The sequence below is a fragment of the Anolis sagrei genome, chromosome 5, assembly GCF_037176765.1.
Source record: "Anolis sagrei isolate rAnoSag1 chromosome 5, rAnoSag1.mat, whole genome shotgun sequence".
Lineage (NCBI taxonomy): Eukaryota > Metazoa > Chordata > Lepidosauria > Squamata > Dactyloidae > Anolis > Anolis sagrei.
In genome coordinates this window covers 158,600,228-158,615,250 of record NC_090025.1, presented here as the reverse complement: position 1 = coordinate 158,615,250, position 15,023 = coordinate 158,600,228, and the positions used below count along the sequence as shown (strand labels likewise).

General features: G+C 39.8%; 1 protein-coding gene across 1 annotated transcript; it reads right to left on the bottom strand.

Annotated features, from left to right (window-relative positions):
• Positions 1–517: 517 nt before the first annotated feature.
• DDX47 (DEAD-box helicase 47) lies at positions 518–14,635 on the bottom strand. The gene is made up of 12 exons (XM_060777201.2): positions 14,537–14,635; positions 12,198–12,291; positions 10,327–10,515; positions 8,412–8,483; positions 7,250–7,368; positions 6,519–6,590; positions 6,278–6,394; positions 6,002–6,148; positions 5,227–5,364; positions 3,611–3,681; positions 3,296–3,425; positions 518–1,099 (listed from the first exon to the last, which is right to left on the bottom strand). Exons 1-12 carry the CDS (start codon positions 14,600–14,602, stop codon positions 974–976), a joined length of 1,341 nt encoding a protein of 446 aa, XP_060633184.2. The 5' UTR covers positions 14,603–14,635; the 3' UTR covers positions 518–973.
• Positions 14,636–15,023: the final 388 nt, after the last annotated feature.

Below are 15,023 nucleotides of genomic sequence, written 5' to 3'. Positions count from 1 at the left end.
CTTCTTGCTTTGTTTTGGGAATTTATTGTGTGTGTGTGCTTCATGCAAAAGACTATGTGAGTTCATTAAAAGGACTCATAAAGCATACAAACCAGTAAATGTCACAAAAGGGAATGGCATGGCTAGCTTAAGTATAAGTAAACATTTAAAATTCTTCTCTTACTCAAGTTTCTCTGCCACAACTCTGAAAAAAACACAAACTCAATTGCCAGGTCCTTTGTCAAATGTATCTTAGTGAAAACCTCTTATGGATTTTTTTTTTAGAAAAGAGGAAAAGTATCTAATAGGTGGAATAGGATTTGAATTTCAGGTAAAGTGTTAGAAGTTGTGGGTTTCATGGGGAATTTGAATTAGGTACAAGGGTTTGTTGTCACCAAGAAAAAAAGCTGGAAGTCATGTTTTATATTGCATGAGCAGTTCAAAGATTGTGTTCTGTTGTGTTTAATTGTTGTTTTTCTTAATTATAGGTTTTTAGGTAATTTTGATGTATCTTTTTAGCTATAATATAGAAATCAAGCAATTTTTAAAAAGCAAATATATTTATTCTTCACACTAGCATGATATGCTATTTTTATTTTTGACAGTTCTCTTTTTTCAAGAAACAAGGTTTGTAGAAATCTCTCTTCATCACTTGCTGGAAATAGTCTCATGTATTCAATTCCACTGTGGAGAAAACCTTTCAAAACTTGCTGTCTGCTGCCACCTTCTGGTAGGTAAAGGAACTCCAGGCTGTAGAAGTAAGAGGCATCTGCAAGATTGGCACAGAATGCCAGGATGACAATAAAATAATTTCTGGTTTATATTTGGGAGACTGGACTGTCACATTTGTCAAGGTGCTGTTGGTGCAAGAAACATCTTGCTTTTTGAGCAGGCACAAAAGGTTCGGTCTGATATTGGTGATGAACGGATGACTCCCAGAATCTAAGTCACTTAAACAACGTGAGCAGATAAAGTCTGGTGTAATTCATTTTTCTCAGGGTTTCCTTTTCTTCTTTTTCCCACCAGTAACTTTGTTCCTGACACCCAAAGCACCTTCTGCATCATCAGGTTCATTCGCCTCTTCTCGGGAGCGCTTCTTCTCCCCCTTTTGCTGCAACTCCTGCCAAGAAATTGGGAGAATTATTGACCCTTCTAAGCCACTCAAGACAACCAAGAAACTACAAAAGCTAAAAAAACTAATAACTGCAACCACCACGACAGGTTTCAGCCATTCATTTGAAAGTGAACTGCAAATGAAGACTCTGGAAAATACTCTCAAATGAAAATACCCACATTTTCAACATAAAAGGTGGGTTTTTGGCAGACTGAGGTGTAACAAACCAGAAGACAGTGTTATCATATGTGCCATCAATGCCCCACTCAACAGTTACTTTAACCCCATTTTCCTCAGTATTTTTCCAAACCATACTGATCCCAGTCAATCAGGGAATACAGGGTACTGTCTTATACTGAATCGGGAACTGGCCCAACCAGCCCAAAATAGAAGCACTTTTCCAAGGTTTCAGGCAGCCTTCTATCCCATCCAAACACTGACCAGGTATGTCTCTGCTTGGCTTATCAATTCAGACAACATGGGATGCATTTATGGTGCCACCACACATATAATTACCATAACATCACATACAGAATGGCCAGGCTTTCCTTTACCACAATCAAAAAGCAATTCAGGGGGCAATGCTTCCTGCCTTCACCCAGAATAAAGATCCCTGTACAAAGTCCTCAGTCACAAAAAGCCAACTGCAGGGCCATTGCAATTCTGAATCACACCTATCTTGAACTTCCTTGCTCAGGCTGCTTTCAGATAGCACTTAAACGCACGCCGAAGCGGGTTTAAGAAACTCACTTAAGCATGTGTTTAAGTCCACACACCTCCCCCTAAACCACGTGCTTTCTCCAGGGGGGTGTCTAGTAGCCCTCCACCAAGACACCCCCCCCCCCAAAAAAAGGCCTTAAAATAGAAAATAACTTACCCGGCCACCATCATGCTTTTTGGCTTGGTTTTTAGAATGTAGCAATGTAGTGCTAAGAGACCGGAGGGGGGGGGGGTCTCTTAGTGCTGCATACGTATGTTCCAAAAACCATGCCAAAAAGCATAATGGCGGCCAAGTAAGTTTTAATTTTATTTTGAAGGTTTTAGGGGGGGATTTGGGGAGGGGGTGGGTTCCCTCTTTGCTTTTCTGGGCCCACCAGGCCCAAAGAAGCAAATTAGGCTGTGTGGATTGACCCCTCAGTAGTCCCAGGACTACCGAGGAGTCTGTCCCCACAGGGCTCATACTCCATTAGATCTGGGACTTTCAGGAAGACCCGGGTCTAATGGAGTATCAAATTAATTTGGGACAAAGCAAGGTTTTCCTGCTTTGTCTCGAATTAATTTGGTTTTACTGGAGATGTTGTTTGGATGCCTCTGGTAAAACTGTGGGAGATCCTGCATTATCGGCCCTGCCTAGATGGGCACCCAAGTCAACAAACCACAGCAGAACTATGAGCATTTTATAATCAATGTCTATTTTTTATTATCAGGTTTAGCTGTTTAGAATTGTGAACTTCCTTGGAACTAGGACCAAGACAGGATATAAATGGAATTAATTAATTATTTAACTAATTAAATATCCAGAAATGGGTTCCAACAATTAAATGATTCATTATACAAACAAAACTGCATTGTGAATTTTAATTATTTAGCTTAGCACAAGTTACTTGACCAACATGTTTGTTAACGAGAAAGCTAAAAAGCCGCATCAGCACTGGTGGTATTTTGTGATTACAAAAGCAAAAAAGAAAGGTTTTCTTGTACTATTTAAAATCAGGGGTGAATAGATCTTGTAAGTTAGAAATTCCCTACATCCATGTCTCTGCCATCTAAAGCTAATGGGAGTTGTAGTCCAACAACATCTGGAGAACCCCCTCTCTTTAGAAAAACAGCTTTAGTATGAGATTTGACAGCACTGATGTTTGTCAATAATAATAATGCATTTTATTTTTTCCTGCCTCTCCTCAAGTCACAAGGTAGGGTACAAGATCATTAAAATACATTGATAAAAACATAAAACCATTAAAAACTTGTATATTAAAAGACATGGAGACAGAACACATTAAACATCCATTCCAATAAAATGCCACTTTAAAAGTCACAGTTTTAAACTGACCAGGTAGGCCTGTCAAAAGAGATGGGTCTTTAATTTTGTCTGAAATTCTAAGTGTAAATGCTAATGTTGCAATTGCATCCATGAGCTATGAAGCTCAAAGGGGTTTGTATTCTGACCCACATCCTGGCAGTCTTAGAAAATAGGTTTACCATGCGAGCAAATCTCTGTGCTTCCGCCACACGTTCTGTCAGCATCATGACTTCATCCTCTTGCGTGGGGAAGGCAGGAAGCTTCTTGCCAATCAGGTGCTCAATACGCTGGAAAAGCTCAACATCGTACCTGGAGGATGACAATAGGAATACATTATCTGCATTTCTGATAGTTTACCTGGACTACTGTCTCATAACTGTCTTAGCATCATCCCCAACTTGCCATCTGAGGATCCCTATAAACTTCTCCTTCTCCAGAACTTCCAGAAGATGCTCCAGAGTAGCACAGTGGAAATTTCACAGAGCACTACTTACTGTGTGACAAAGGTGATTGATTTCCCAGAGCGTCCAGCCCGAGCTGTTCTTCCCACCCTATGAATGTAATCCTGGAAAGGAAAAGAAAAACTAAACAGAGTATATCACAAGACATGGGATACAGCAAAACACAGTGAAACCAGCATCACCTGAGAAAGGTGTGGATGGGATACTAAAAGTTTCTTCAAGATTCCTCATTCTGGATTATTTGTTCAGTGTGTTTCCATAATGCCTAATTTATCCAGAAAAGGGATAAGTGCTCCTCCAAAAGCTCGAGGTAGGAGGGATAACTAATTAAATTATTTAGTTTTCTAATGATATACTACTTCATCACACTAGAGAAAAAAAATCCACTTTAAATCTGGTTTCTGCCTCCTGCAGAATTCTGGGGTTTGTAGTTTAGTGAGGTTGTTAAAGGCTCCTCCCTAAACTACAAACCCCAGAATTCTGCAGGAGGCAGAAAAAGGATTTTAAGTGGATTTTTTCACTAGTGTGATGAGGCCCATAGACTGCATACTGTAGAGAGAACTATTCCCCAAGTTTGTTTGTATCTTTCATTTTATTCTAATGAGTGATGGTCACTTGTTGGCCTGATAGGTGTATTGTGTCCAAATTTGGTGTAAATTCATCGAGTGGTTTTTGAGTTACGTTAATCCCACAAACGAACATTATATTTTTATTATATAGAAAGTTATATGTTATTGTTATTTCATGTTAGGTTTCTCGTATGTATGTTAGTCATTGAATTTTGCCATGAATGTGTTGGAAATTGCTTTGAGTCCATCCGGTGTCCCCCCCCCCCCCCCCCCGGGTGAGAAAAGCGGTATAAAAATGAAGTAAATAAATTAATAAGGCATTAATACTTTAGGTGTCAAACTAGAATACCAGGGTTCAAATTCCCACTCAGTCCCACTCAGTCATGATAAAACATGGGTTGTTCATGAAGAAGAAAATGTGAAACTGCCTCCAGTTAAATCTTGCCACAAAAATGCTAGGGTAAAATCACCATATACTTGGAGGCATATACAAATAAAAAGAGGAGACAGGTGGAACTCTTTGTTCAGAATGTCTCACCAAGTGCAGCCCAAGCACACCTAAAACTGAATACATGCTCCTGCCTAAACTGAGGCCGGTTCCACACTATCAAATAATGCAGTTTCGGGATGCAATTTAATTGAATTGAACTGGATTATATGAGTCTGCACTGCCATATAATCCAGTTCAATCCAGTTAAACTGCATTCTTAAACTGCATTATATGGCAGTATAGATCCAGTTTCAGAATCAAACAGAAAAAAACTAATGCCGGAACATTCCCAAGCCGCATGTTCAGAAAGTTCATCTATTTGTTTTCACACCTGCTTTATCTGAATTAACTATTCTTGTAATTCCATCTTTCCAGCTCAGTTTCTTGTTGGCACACTCATTATTCTTCTCAGTTTTAAAGCATTCAGTGAGAATTCACCGGGGGGGGGGGGGGGGGGTGTAAATCCTTCACCTCTAAGTAATTCTTATATATCTTGGCTTTATTTTTTCATTGGCTTCAGTACCTGCTTGTGAGCTCCAAAACTAAAAACCACAGGCAGAAAAATTCATCACTACGATTTAATCACTCACCTTGGAATGGGTAGGAATGTCAAAGTTTATCACTACATCCACATGGGGAATGTCCAGGCCTCTGCTAGCAACATCTGTTGCCAAGAGAACAGAACGTGCTTTGGCTTTGAACTTGTTCAGTGACCCTAGTCTCTTATTCTGGAAAGAAAAGAAAATGAAAGTTGGGTTGTTGCAAGTTTTCCGGGCGGTATGGCCATATTCCAGAAGCATTATCTCCTGATGTTTCGTCTGCATCTATGGCAGGCATCCTCAAAGGTTATGAGGTCTGTTGGAAACTAGGAAAAATGGGTTTATATATCTGCAGAATGTCCAGGGCGGGAGTTATGAAAGTTAACACACATTTACAGATTTTTAACCTGGGAAAGCAGAAATTAGTTAAATGTTTGTGATTTACTAATGGCTGCATGCTACCATTCTAGACATAATACAGTTTTGTTACTTAAAGGAAGAGCAAACTGCACAATTGAAGTTGTTGCAGTTAAAATATAGTCAATACTTTAGAACATGCCTGCACAACCTGTAGCCCTCCTGGTCCAATTCTTGAAGCCCTAGCCAGCTTGTTCAATGGCCAGGAATTCTGGGAGCTGAAGTCCAAAACACCGGGAGAGGCACAGGTTGTGTGGGCCTGCTTTAGAACCAGAAGCAATACTTTTGGGTACAATTGCAGAAATCCCTAAGTCAGCATGGCCAATGCTGAGAAATTCTGGGAGTCATAGTCCCAAGTGCAACTTTTTCAAGCTTGGGTATGGCATGCCAGAAATGTCCTTGCATGTACCTGGTTCATCTGTCCATGGAGAGGGATGGCTGTGAAGCCCAGATTGCGAAGAAGAAGAGCCGTCCGCTGGGTATTGTTGCACGTGCTGCAGAATATCATGAAGGAGTTCCCGGCAAGTTCATTGAGAATATAAACAAGGTAACTGTCCTGAAGAGGATTAGAAAATGCATTGTTGCTCACAAACAATGAGAATGAAGAGAAACAAATCCAAAAAGGACCCAAATGAAGCAGCAGAAATCCAACTGGAGTATGAAACAAGCTGGAGGAAACATTTACCTTGAATTTTGAAGGAATAAAAACATAGTACTGCTGAAGTTTTTCAACGGTCTGGTACTTAGATGAAACTGCACACTTAACAGGGTCCTTAAGAGCTGCCCGTTGGAGTTTTTGCACCTGAGAAAAGATCAAATTGAAAGTTCTAGACACTTATGTTGCCCTGAGGTGAAAAATTATTCTGCCAAGTCCCTCTTCTCTTTCTGAATTAATATGAGGTACAAAATTCCAATCACTCTCATACCTTTTTAGTCATTGTAGCAGAAAAGAGAAATGTCTTCCTGTCTCTGGGAATTACTTTCAGGATCTTGTCTACCTGTGATTAGAGAATGCAAATAAAATTTAAAAAAATACTTATGCGTATGCGGGAGGGACTGCCCACATCGAGGAAAGCAATAGCATAGACAGAGGGTCAAAAAGCTTTTGATTGACTTTTACTCCCAGAAATCCCCAGCCAGCATGGCAAAAGTGAAAACTCTAGCCCAAATTAAATTACTCCCATGGGCAAACCAAAAATGCGTAACTTGGAAGTCCCTGAACAGATTCAGAAGTGGAGTGGAGATCAAAACATAACCTGGCAAAATAGTACTACCTAGAAGAACCCCACCACCACCACCTTATGCAACTGTGGAGCAGAACAAACAACTCCACATCTGTATGCTTGTCCACAATGCCCTGCCTCATGCACAGAGGAAGAACTGTTTAAAGCTACAGACAGTGCAGTTGCTGTTGCTTGCTTTGGTTTAAAGTTATTTAGCCACTTGTGCTCTCTCTATTTTATCAGTTTTATACTTATTTATGCAATTATTTTGACACAAAATAAATAAAATTACATTCTAGTCCTCCACATCAGAGAAGCAATGCCCTATGTTATCACGCCATCTAGCAAATATGGGAGAACCACATTAAGGCAAACACCATGCCCTTGGAATTCCAAAGGCCAATTCTAAAATGGACAAGATTAGCAGAGCTCACCTCTGTCTCAAAGTCCATATTGAGGATACGGTCAGCTTCGTCCATCACCAGATACTTCAGAGCTCTCAAGTTGAAACCCTTTGTGTTCTCAAGGTGATCAATAAGGCGGCCAGGGGTAGCTACAAAGAGAAGAGAGTGGCAGAAAAGGCATAATAGCAGACATAACCTAGAATTTTTCCCACTAAAGCACATAAAGTAGGCATTTTTGTGATCCTCTCAATTGGTGTTCCTCAGACTGTCCTCCTCCAGGTGTTTTGGATTTCAGCTCCCAGAAATCCCAACCAACTTACCAGCTGTTAGGAATTGTGAGAGCTGAAGTCCAAAATATCTGAAGGAGTAGTTTGAGAAACTCCCCTCTAGATGATGCTGAATTGCAGTTCATTTAGCCAGTATGACAAATTGTGATGGATTGTGTGAACTGCACATAAACAAAATTCGAAGGGCCACCAGATCTCCATACAGCAGGAGAATACTAAGAACAGTGCTGTATTGCATTGTCTATTTATTTTTTATTTATTGTGTCAGAAGCAAATTGAGAATACAATTATAATACATTAAAAACCACAAGCCTATTAAAAGCTTGGCATAATGCTAAATTTCCTTTGACCAGAAGCTGGTCACTTCAGTTGCCTCTAGTGTCACTGTAATGTGTACATTGTGTATGTGGCAGGGCACAAACTGCATTGTATAATGGCCTGTGGTTTGTTCTTCTCCACAATCAAATGTTGTGGACTTAACTTTGTAGCCCCATTTCTTAAGACTGGCTCCACATTTCATGGTGAAGGTAATACCAGCTGGGTGTAGATCATCCAGCTGGTATTTCCTTCACCATATCGCTCCCCATCATAGAGTGCAGTCTATTCAGCGCCTTCCAAGTCACCCTGTCTGAAATCTCACTTATTGGATGATATAGACAATGCACTGCAAACAGTGCCTGATACCAGATGATGTGTGTGAGGAGGGAGCTTCTCATCCGGTATCAGGCACTGTTTGTGGTTCCAAGTTTTAGCCTCCCACCTTTGGACTCTCGCTTGCTGAGGTGTTCCTGCGAGTATCTCTGTAGATATTAGAAAACAATTTCTTAACAATTTCTCAATGCATTCGTTCTCCTTCAATTAGAGTGTCTCATGATGACATTTCAATCTGTCATTTGGTTTCTTACCAATAATCACGTGTGGCTTCTTAGCCAAGGCCAGAGACTGAGCCATCATGTCAATTCCTCCAACGATCACAGCTTAGGAAAAAAAAGAAAAATTAAATCAGATCCCTTTTAATTCAACTTCTTAGCCATTGCACAACCCCACCCTAAACATGGGCCTTTACACACACACACACCCAGACACCATTCTTTCAGGAAACAAAAGGCTATTCAATTTGCTGGCTTCATTAATTCCATCCCTCAAACCTAAATGTAAGAATTCATTTTTAAGTACGCAGAAAGTCACCACTGTTTTGGAACAGGATTACTATATCTAGATGTCAAGAAACATTTCACTGAGTGTTCCAGTTCTGGGATAAAAGTTTCAAATAAATATTATGAAAAGCATAGCATAGAAATGTTATCATTCGAAGAAAACTCCCAGAACCCTCCAGGTAACAAGGTCAATGCCCGGTGGAATGGAGGGTGGTTGTAGCCCCAAAAAGATAAATTACACTATGTAAAAATTCAATTAAAAATTAAATTCCTGTTTAATTATGCAGTATTGTATTTATCTATTTATTTACAGTATTTATATACCACCTTTCTCACCCCTGGGGGGACTCAAAGCGATTTACACATAAATAATGGCAAAATTCAATGCCTTACATTGTGAACTGATACGATGCCGATACAAACAATTACAATAGTAAAACCACAATTAAACATAAATCATAATTAAAACAATACATCAGCAAGCATTAAAACAATAAAACAGTCTCGTCAGTCGAATTGCCGTTCCAGTCAATGTGCAGTATTTACTTTGAAACTAGTTATTCCTATTTCTTATTTATTTATGTATTTACTATATTTATGCTCCACCATTCTCACCTTGAAGGGGACTCAGAGTGGCTTACAGTAAGCAACAATTCAATGCCGCTTAAACAGACATACAAATAAAATAAACATTTACATTAAAAATCATAAAGTTTTAAAAAAAATCTAAACCTTATTATTAAAACCATACAATCCAAAATGTAATCTAGAAACTTTGTTTTTGTGGCTGCCACAAACTATGTTAAATTGGTTGAGCCTCTGAGATATTAATTGAAAAACTATAGCAAAATGTTGTAGGATGTCCCTCAAAAACATTTTTTGTGGTTTAATAAACTTTTCTCATATTTTTATGATAGAACCAATTCGAAATTAACCATTATAACTCAAGGATCGAATCATGTTACACAGTGTTATTTAAGCTCTAAAAAGAACCCAACATTAGTCAAATTTAGTTAAATTTTGTGAATGAGCCATATGGACTGACCAGTTGCACCCAAAACATCCAAATAACATAAATCCCAAGGGAAGGTGCAAGACATTAAAAATTCACGCAAAGTAAACAAATAATGTCTAACGTTTTAAAAACATTTCCAAACAGGAGGAAAATAATGTCAACTGTATGCATTTACATTGCACTCATAATCCAATTAATGCTGTGAAGGACTGTTGAAAACACATTGAGGGAGCAGTTGGGAAAGTGAGTCCCATCTTCTTGAAATCTCTGTCTTTAAAGGAAACTATGAAACTTCTGCTTTCACAAGGTGAGGCTAATTTTGTATGTAGCTTCAGAAAACTAGGGATGGAAGACAAAGCACATAATTCCATCACTTCTGCACCAGCCCACCTGGCTTGAATACCAACTGCAGAGAGCTTTTTTTATTCTGTGACAAGCAGAGAAATGGCAAGCTTGGGAAAGTTACATTTATACGGTTTTAGAATGACAACTGGCCCTTTGAAGGCAATCATAAGGCTGATGTGGCCCTAGGTGAAAATGAGTTTGACCCTCCTGTTTTAAAGATTTTTTAAAAGCATGCAACTGCTCCATCTTCTACATGACTGACAAAATTCAGCTTATTTCCTGCTTCCCTGAAGACATACTCACCAGTCTGAACACCAATGGACGATCCAAGAGCCTCAAACTGCTCTGAAATCTGGAAGGCTAACTCCCTGGTTGGTGTAAGCACCAAAGCAAAGAAGCGCTGAGGGGTCTCTAGGAGGGCCTGCAGGATGGGCAATGCAAACGCCCCTGTTTTCCCAGATCCTGTCTCTGCTAAGCCAATGATGTCCCGGCCTATAAGAAAGAACAGAATCCATGACAGCACAAAAAAGTTACAGTCAATAATAATACAATATTATTTATAGTTTAATACAGTGGTTCTCAACCTGGGGTCCCCAGATGTTTTTGGCCTTCAACTCCCAGAAATTCTAACAGCTGCTAAACTGGCTAGGAGAACCACTGGTTTAACAGCATGCTAATATTGACCCTTTCTATGTTTGGGCTAATTTTAAGGCATCTTAAGCCCCAGCGCTCCATGCAGTCATGCCAGCCACATGACCTTGGAGGTGTCTATGGACAACGCCAGCTCTTCGGCTTAGAAATGGAGATGAGCACCATACCCCAGAGTCAGACATGAGAGGACTTAATGTCAGGGGACAGCCTTTACCTTTAAGCTCCAGTTTTGGTGGAAAGAAAAGATAGCAGCAGCAGTCTCCTCTATTAGTGATTTTAAAATTGGTTTCAGCAAGATATAGGCTCATGGGGCTGTAAAGCTGTGTCAGTTACCCCTAATTTGTGTAAAAATGCAAATGTAAACATTTTTCTCCAATGGTGGCTAAATGTTCACTTCCTGTTAGTGCTTGGTAAGAAATGGGACTAAAACTCATTAACTATATGTGCAAGCACCCAAAGCTCCACCCAAACAGAACAATGTGAAGAGAAAGGGTGCATAGGTCCACTGGCACCAGCCTCTCCACATGTGCCCTGTCACTCTTCGCACGCTTGAAGACAAAAGTCTACAGTAAGAATCTATGTGAATTCAGCAAGATTTTTATCCTCTACTGTATAGAGGGTGCCAGAGTTCACAGCAGGAATATGGCAGAGAAGTTAGGCAATAAGTATGCTCTCAACCATATCCTTTCCCCACATGACAGATTAGAAAATGTAGACATAATAGCATAGTGTCAAGATCTAGATATAATAGGAATAATACTGTCTAGATGTCAGTACTGTTTGTTTGAAGATGAAGAAGTAGATCCATGACACTAGACCAGTGTTTCTCAAACCCTGCTCCTCCAGATATTTTGAACTTCAGCTCCCACAATTCCTAACAGCTGGTAAATAGGCTGGGATTTCTGGGAGCTGAAGTCCAGAACACCTGGAGGAACACTGGTCTAGACTGTCGAGACCAAGGAAAGTAATACTACCACTCTATTCTGCTTTGGCAGGACCTCACCTAGATTGCTGTGTCCAGTTCTGGACATCATAATTCATGAAGAATATTGACAAGCTGGAATGTGCCCAGAGAAGGGTGACCAAAATGGTCAAGGGTCTGGAAGTCAAGCCCTATGATGAATTGGTTAGGTTAGGGGTCTCATCCAACTCTCCGATTCTATGCTTTTATGAAAAGAATTAATGATCTCTAAATAACAAGGACAGCCAGAAGGGAGCCTAAACCACTTGTAAGAGAAACCATGCCCTTTCTAATACATTAGAAAAAGCACACTTTCTGACCAGAATTCAGTTCCTCGGTTCAAGTTGAGAGAAATAATTCACTCGTCAAGGATAAATTCTTAGAGCTGCAAAAGATTGCAGGAAAAAAATGTGGAATGCTTTTTCTTTGTAACACATGGACCGCCCTGAGTTGCCTGCAGGCTGAAAGGGACGGTATATAAATATAGTAAAAATAAATAAATAAATGGAAATATATCAGCCTTGCCTCTCCTTCGAATTCAAACTCCCATAAATAGTCTCACCTTGAAGTGCAAGTGGAACAGATTCCACTTGGATCTTTGTTGGAGTCTTCCATCCCAACTGATCACAGGCTTCACACAGCACCTCCGTCACACCCTGCGATTCCAAAGAGAAAACAAACTCTTAACAAGATGTTTAAATACTCATGACATTAAAACCAAAAAAGTTAAAAACATCTCAACATTAAAACCAGTTATTAAAAATATTGTAAGCAATGTCCAACTATATGCAGTGGGATTGGCATAGTCCATATAACTTAAGCAATCCTTATCCAGAGCAACAGACTATTGGGATTCATAGGATGCTAATACAGCCAGTATCCTCTGCATAACTGGACTATTGGTTCCAGGACCCAATTCTGTGCATGTTTAAGTTCTATTAAATACAACAATGTGAGAGAATAGTGCCCTTTAGATAAAATGGCAAAATTAATCTTTGCTTTATGGATTTTTAAATATATATTTTCAAGCCATGGATGGTTGAATCCAGGGATACATAGAGCCAACTACACCTTATATTCATGATCAGGTTACTATCGTTGTTATTGTTATATATATTAGTTATGGTCAGCTTCTCATAGATCAAAGCTCCTTGGAACCATGTATGAAAGACCAAGTCATCTACCTATTTCCAATTTTGGGTGATTTTACTTATGTGCAAACAAGCAGAAATCATGAAATTAACTATTTGCTATGTAACAACACATCATTATCTGGGGGAGGGGGGATCAAGTACCTCTTTTAAATTGTTTGTTTTTGTACTATGTATAATATGGTTAAGTTAAAATAGCACTCAATTAATAATAATAATAACTTTTATTTATATTCTGCTCTCTCTTCCCGGAGGGACTCAGGGAAGATTCCAAACATAAAAGGCAAACATTCAATGCCCGAACACACCAACAATACACCCATAGTACCGAAATTTGGCAATGCAACATGTAAAAACCAATTATGACTTGACAACTAAAATTAAATAAAAGAACGCAGCCTGTTATATCAGACATAAGATAAAACAGCAAACATTGAACAGAAGCTCCAAGTAGGAACCCCAACCACCTGCCCCCTGAATTAACAAGTTTATTTATTTATTTTATTTATTTACGACATTTATATGCCGCCCTTCTCACCCTGAAGGGGACTCAGAGCGGCTTACAAGTAAAATGTAAATACAATATATTATATTATTACCATAGCACAATATTAACATTATATATTACTATATTGTACTATAACATTATAAAAGGTAAAGTTTGTCCCCTGACATTAAGTCCAGTCGTGTCCAACTCTGGGGGTTGGTGCTCATCTCAATTTCTAAGCCGAAGAGCCAGTGTTGTCCGTAGACACCTCCAAGGTCATGTGGCCAGCATGACTGCATGGAGTGCCGTTACCTTCCCGCCGGAGCAGTACCTATTGATCTACTCACATTTACATGTTTTCGAACTGCTAGGTTGGCAGAAGCTGGGGCTGACAGCGGAAGCTTACACCGCTCCCCAGATTCGAACCTGCAACCTTTCGGTCAACAAGTTTAGCAGCTCAGTGCTTTAACCCACTGCACCACCGGGGGCTCCCCTATAACATTATACTGTAATATTATTAGTAATACTACATTTAATATAAAATATATAATTATAAGATCATATTATTAGTAGTATTATGTATTACATTAATGATCTCTAAATAACAATATATATAACAATATATATAAATATTAAATATAATATAAATAAATTGGACTGGATGACCCTTGGGAATCTCAAACAGTTATCTGATTCTACAATTTAAAAGGAGATTCTGGTCTCCAGAGTCGTACGATGTATCTACACTGTACAATTAATACAGTTTGACACCACTTCAACTGTCATGGGTCAGTGCTACTGAATCATGGGAGTTGTGGTTTTACAAGGTCTTTCGCTTTCTCTGCCAGAGTGTTGGAGCCTCACCAAACTACAACCCACAGGATCCAATAGCACTGAACCCTTATAATTAAGGGTTATAATTATAATTAAGGAGGTATCAAACTGCATTAATTCTACAGTGTAGATCAGGCATGGGCAAACTTCGGCCCTCCTGGTCTTTTGGACTTCAATTCCCACAATTCCTAACAGCCTCCCGGTTCTTGGGAATTGTGGGAGTTAAATTCCAAAACATCTAGAGGGCCGAAGTTCGCCTGGTGTGGCTGCAAAGGGGTCCAGCAGAGAACACGTGTGGACTCAAGAGATCAAATCCGGGGCAGCTATACCCTTTTTGCCAATCCAGAGAGGAAGATAAAGCGACCAAAGACGGGGAGGAGGAAGAGAAAAACAACCGGCTGTTAAAGAAGAAAAGGGCGACTCTCTCACCAGCTCCTTGAAGGACTTCACTGCCTCGGCGGCGTTGGCTTCCTCCTGCTGCACCTCCGCCGCCATCTTGAGTTCTACCTTTGACCTCCAGACCCTTCCGCAAGGCACGCTGGGAGCAGTAGTTCAGCCCTCTCTCCTGTCTCTCCGGCTGAGAAAGGCCAAGGAGCCACTCCTGCTGTAAAGATTGGGAAGAGCTCTTGGATTGAAATGCATGCCCCCCTCTGTTGCCACATGGTTGCCAGGCTTGGGGGACTTCAACTCCCAGAATGGCCCCTTCTACACTGTCATATAATTCAGATTATCAAATCAGATAATTTGATAGTTGAAATTATCAATATTGTTTCATAATTTGAGTCTACACTGCCATATAATCCAGTTCAAAACAGATAATGTGGATTATATGGCAATGTAGAAGGGGCCTACCCCTCATCTTGATCTCTCAGGGTGCATCTAGTGTAGAATTGATGCGGTTTGACACCACTTCAAA

Coding starts and splice junctions, on each gene's coding strand:
- DDX47 (XM_060777201.2), bottom strand. CDS start 14,602: ATGGCGGCGGAGGTGCAGCAGGAGGAAGCCAACGCCGCCGAGGCAGTG. Junction 12,292..14,536: donor TGAAGTCCTTCAAGGAGCTG/GTGAGAGAGTCG, acceptor TTGGAATCGCAG/GGTGTGACGGAGGTGCTGTG. Junction 6,591..7,249: donor ATATGGACTTTGAGACAGAG/GTGAGCTCTGCT, acceptor CTCTAATCACAG/GTAGACAAGATCCTGAAAGT.